The sequence below is a fragment of the Eucyclogobius newberryi genome, unplaced genomic scaffold, assembly GCF_026437365.1.
Source record: "Eucyclogobius newberryi isolate DKJ021-1_F unplaced genomic scaffold, fEucNew1.0.hap1 SCAF_6, whole genome shotgun sequence".
Taxonomy (NCBI): domain Eukaryota; kingdom Metazoa; phylum Chordata; class Actinopteri; order Gobiiformes; family Gobiidae; genus Eucyclogobius; species Eucyclogobius newberryi.
In genome coordinates this window covers 1,484,708-1,487,207 of record NW_027316278.1, presented here as the reverse complement: position 1 = coordinate 1,487,207, position 2,500 = coordinate 1,484,708, and the positions used below count along the sequence as shown (strand labels likewise).

General features: G+C 54.7%; 1 protein-coding gene across 1 annotated transcript in view; it reads left to right on the top strand.

Moving 5' to 3' along the window:
- Window positions 1-2,500, top strand: part of LOC140346372 (phosphatidylinositol 4-phosphate 5-kinase-like protein 1) — a 13,960-nt gene that overhangs the window by 7,469 nt on the left and 3,991 nt on the right. The window contains exons 4-6 of the mRNA XM_072432385.1: window positions 20-54; window positions 126-181; window positions 534-658. Of these exons, the coding sequence (XP_072288486.1) occupies window positions 20-54; window positions 126-181; window positions 534-658 (216 nt within the window). The remainder of the gene's footprint in view (window positions 1-19; window positions 55-125; window positions 182-533; window positions 659-2,500) is intronic.

The following is a 2,500-nucleotide window of genomic DNA, read 5'->3' as shown; positions in this document are numbered from 1 at the left end:
TCATGACTTGTACTTTCAGGCGTTTACAGAATTGTGATTCCAAATGAAATGAAGGTGAGATGCTTCTGTTTGTTCCGTTCACTCGTCCAGAGACACTTTTTCTTTTAACACGTGTCTTTTTACAGAAATATTTGATCGTGATGCAGAGCGTGTTCTTCCCCGACGAGAGGATCAGCGTCAGGTGATCACACGTCACGCAAACCATCCGCCCCGCCCACTTTTTTCCACAGCGTCGAATCACGTTGAGTCGTGTGTAATCCCACTTCCTCATCGTAATCGCGCTTACGCTGACTGTGACTGAAGCTTCTAGAGAACAGTTATAAATAAAGTTTATCATTGATGACATTTTGTCTTTGTTTAGTCACATTATAATTATGAGAATATTAAAATGACACGTTTCCTGAACAGTTCTGAATCAAAACAAAGCATTTGATAAATATAATAAAGATTTAAATATGACAGAACGTGGATTTGAAGCGGCGACTCTCTGGTCAGCGGCTGGTGCTGAACCTCTGTGGCACTCTGTTTTTCAGGTACGACGTGAAAGGCTGCGAGGTCGGCAGGTGGAGCGACCCCGGCGGGGGGAGCGACCCCGGCAGGGACACACACGTCATCAGAGTCCTGAAGGACAACAACCTCCAGGACCACATCAGCCTGGGTTAGACTGTGGCAGGGTACGACTGTGGCAGGGTACGACTGTGGCAGGGTACGACTGTGGCAGGGTACGACTGTGGCAGGGTTAGACTGTGGCAGGGTACGACTGTGGCAGGGTACGACTGTGGCAGGGTACGACTGTGGCAGGGTTTAGACTGTGGCAGGGTTTAGACTGTGGCAGGGTACGACTGTGGCAGGGTACGACTGTGGCAGGGTTTAGACTGTGGCAGGGTTTAGACTGTGGCAGGGTTAGACTGTGGCAGGATACGACTGTGGCAGGGTTAGACTGTGGCAGGGTTTAGACTGTGGCAGGGTTTAGACTGTGGCAGGGTACGACTGTGGCAGGGTACGACTGTGGCAGGGTACGACTGTGGCAGGGTTTAGACTGTGGCAGGGTTTAGACTGTGGCAGGGTACGACTGTGGCAGGGTTTAGACTGTGGCAGGGTTTAGACTGTGGCAGGGTTAGACTGTGGCAGGGTACGACTGTGGCAGGGTACGACTGTGGCAGGGTACGACTGTGGCAGGGTTTAGACTGTGGCAGGGTTTAGACTGTGGCAGGGTACGACTGTGGCAGGGTACGACTGTGGCAGGGTTTAGACTGTGGCAGGGTTTAGACTGTGGCAGGGTTAGACTGTGGCAGGATACGACTGTGGCAGGGTTAGACTGTGGCAGGGTTTAGACTGTGGCAGGGTTTAGACTGTGGCAGGGTACGACTGTGGCAGGGTACGACTGTGGCAGGGTACGACTGTGGCAGGGTTTAGACTGTGGCAGGGTTTAGACTGTGGCAGGGTACGACTGTGGCAGGGTTTAGACTGTGGCAGGGTTTAGACTGTGGCAGGGTTAGACTGTGGCAGGATACGACTGTGGCAGGGTTAGACTGTGGCAGGGTTTAGACTGTGGCAGGGTTTAGACTGTGGCAGGGTTAGACTGTGGCAGGGTACGACTGTGGCAGGGTTAGACTGTGGTAGGGTACGACTGTGGCAGGGTAAGACTGTGGCAGGGTACGACTGTGGCAGGGTTAGACTGTGGTAGGGTACGACTGTGGCAGGGTTAGACTGTGGCAGGGTACGACTGTGGCAGGGTTGGACTGTGGCTGGGTTAGACTGTGGCAGGGTTAGACTGTGGCAGGGTTGGACTGTGGCAGGGTTGGACTGTGGCAGGGTTAGACTGTGGCAGGGTACGACTGTGGCAGGGTACGACTGTGGCAGGGTACGAGTGTGGCAGGGTTAGACTGTGGCAGGGTACGACTGTGGCAGGGTTGGACTGTGGCAGGGTTAGACTGTGGCAGGGTTTAGACTGTGGCAGGGTTAGACTGTGGCAGGGTACGACTGTGGCAGGGTACGACTGTGGCAGGGTTAAACTGTGGCAGGGTTAGACTGTGGCAGGGTACGACTGTGGCAGGGTTAGACTGTGGCAGGGTACGACTGTGGCAGGGTTGGACTGTGGCTGGGTTAGACTGTGGCAGGGTTAGACTGTGGCAGGGTACGACTGTGGCAGGGTTGGACTGTGGCTGGGTTAGACTGTGGCAGGGTTAGACTGTGGCAGGGTTGGACTGTGGCAGGGTTAGACTGTGGCAGGGTTAGACTGTGGCAGGGTACGACTGTGGCAGGGTTAGACTGTGGCAGGGTACGAGTGTGGCAGGGTTAGACTGTGGCAGGGTACGACTGTGGCAGGGTTGGACTGTGGCAGGGTTAGACTGTGGCAGGGTTAGACTGTGGCAGGGTTAGACTGTGGCAGGGTTAGACTGTGGCAGAGTTAGACTGTGGCAGGGTACGACTGTGGCAGGGTTTAGACTGTGGCAGGGTACGACTATGGCAGGGTTAGACTGTGGCAGGGTACGACTGT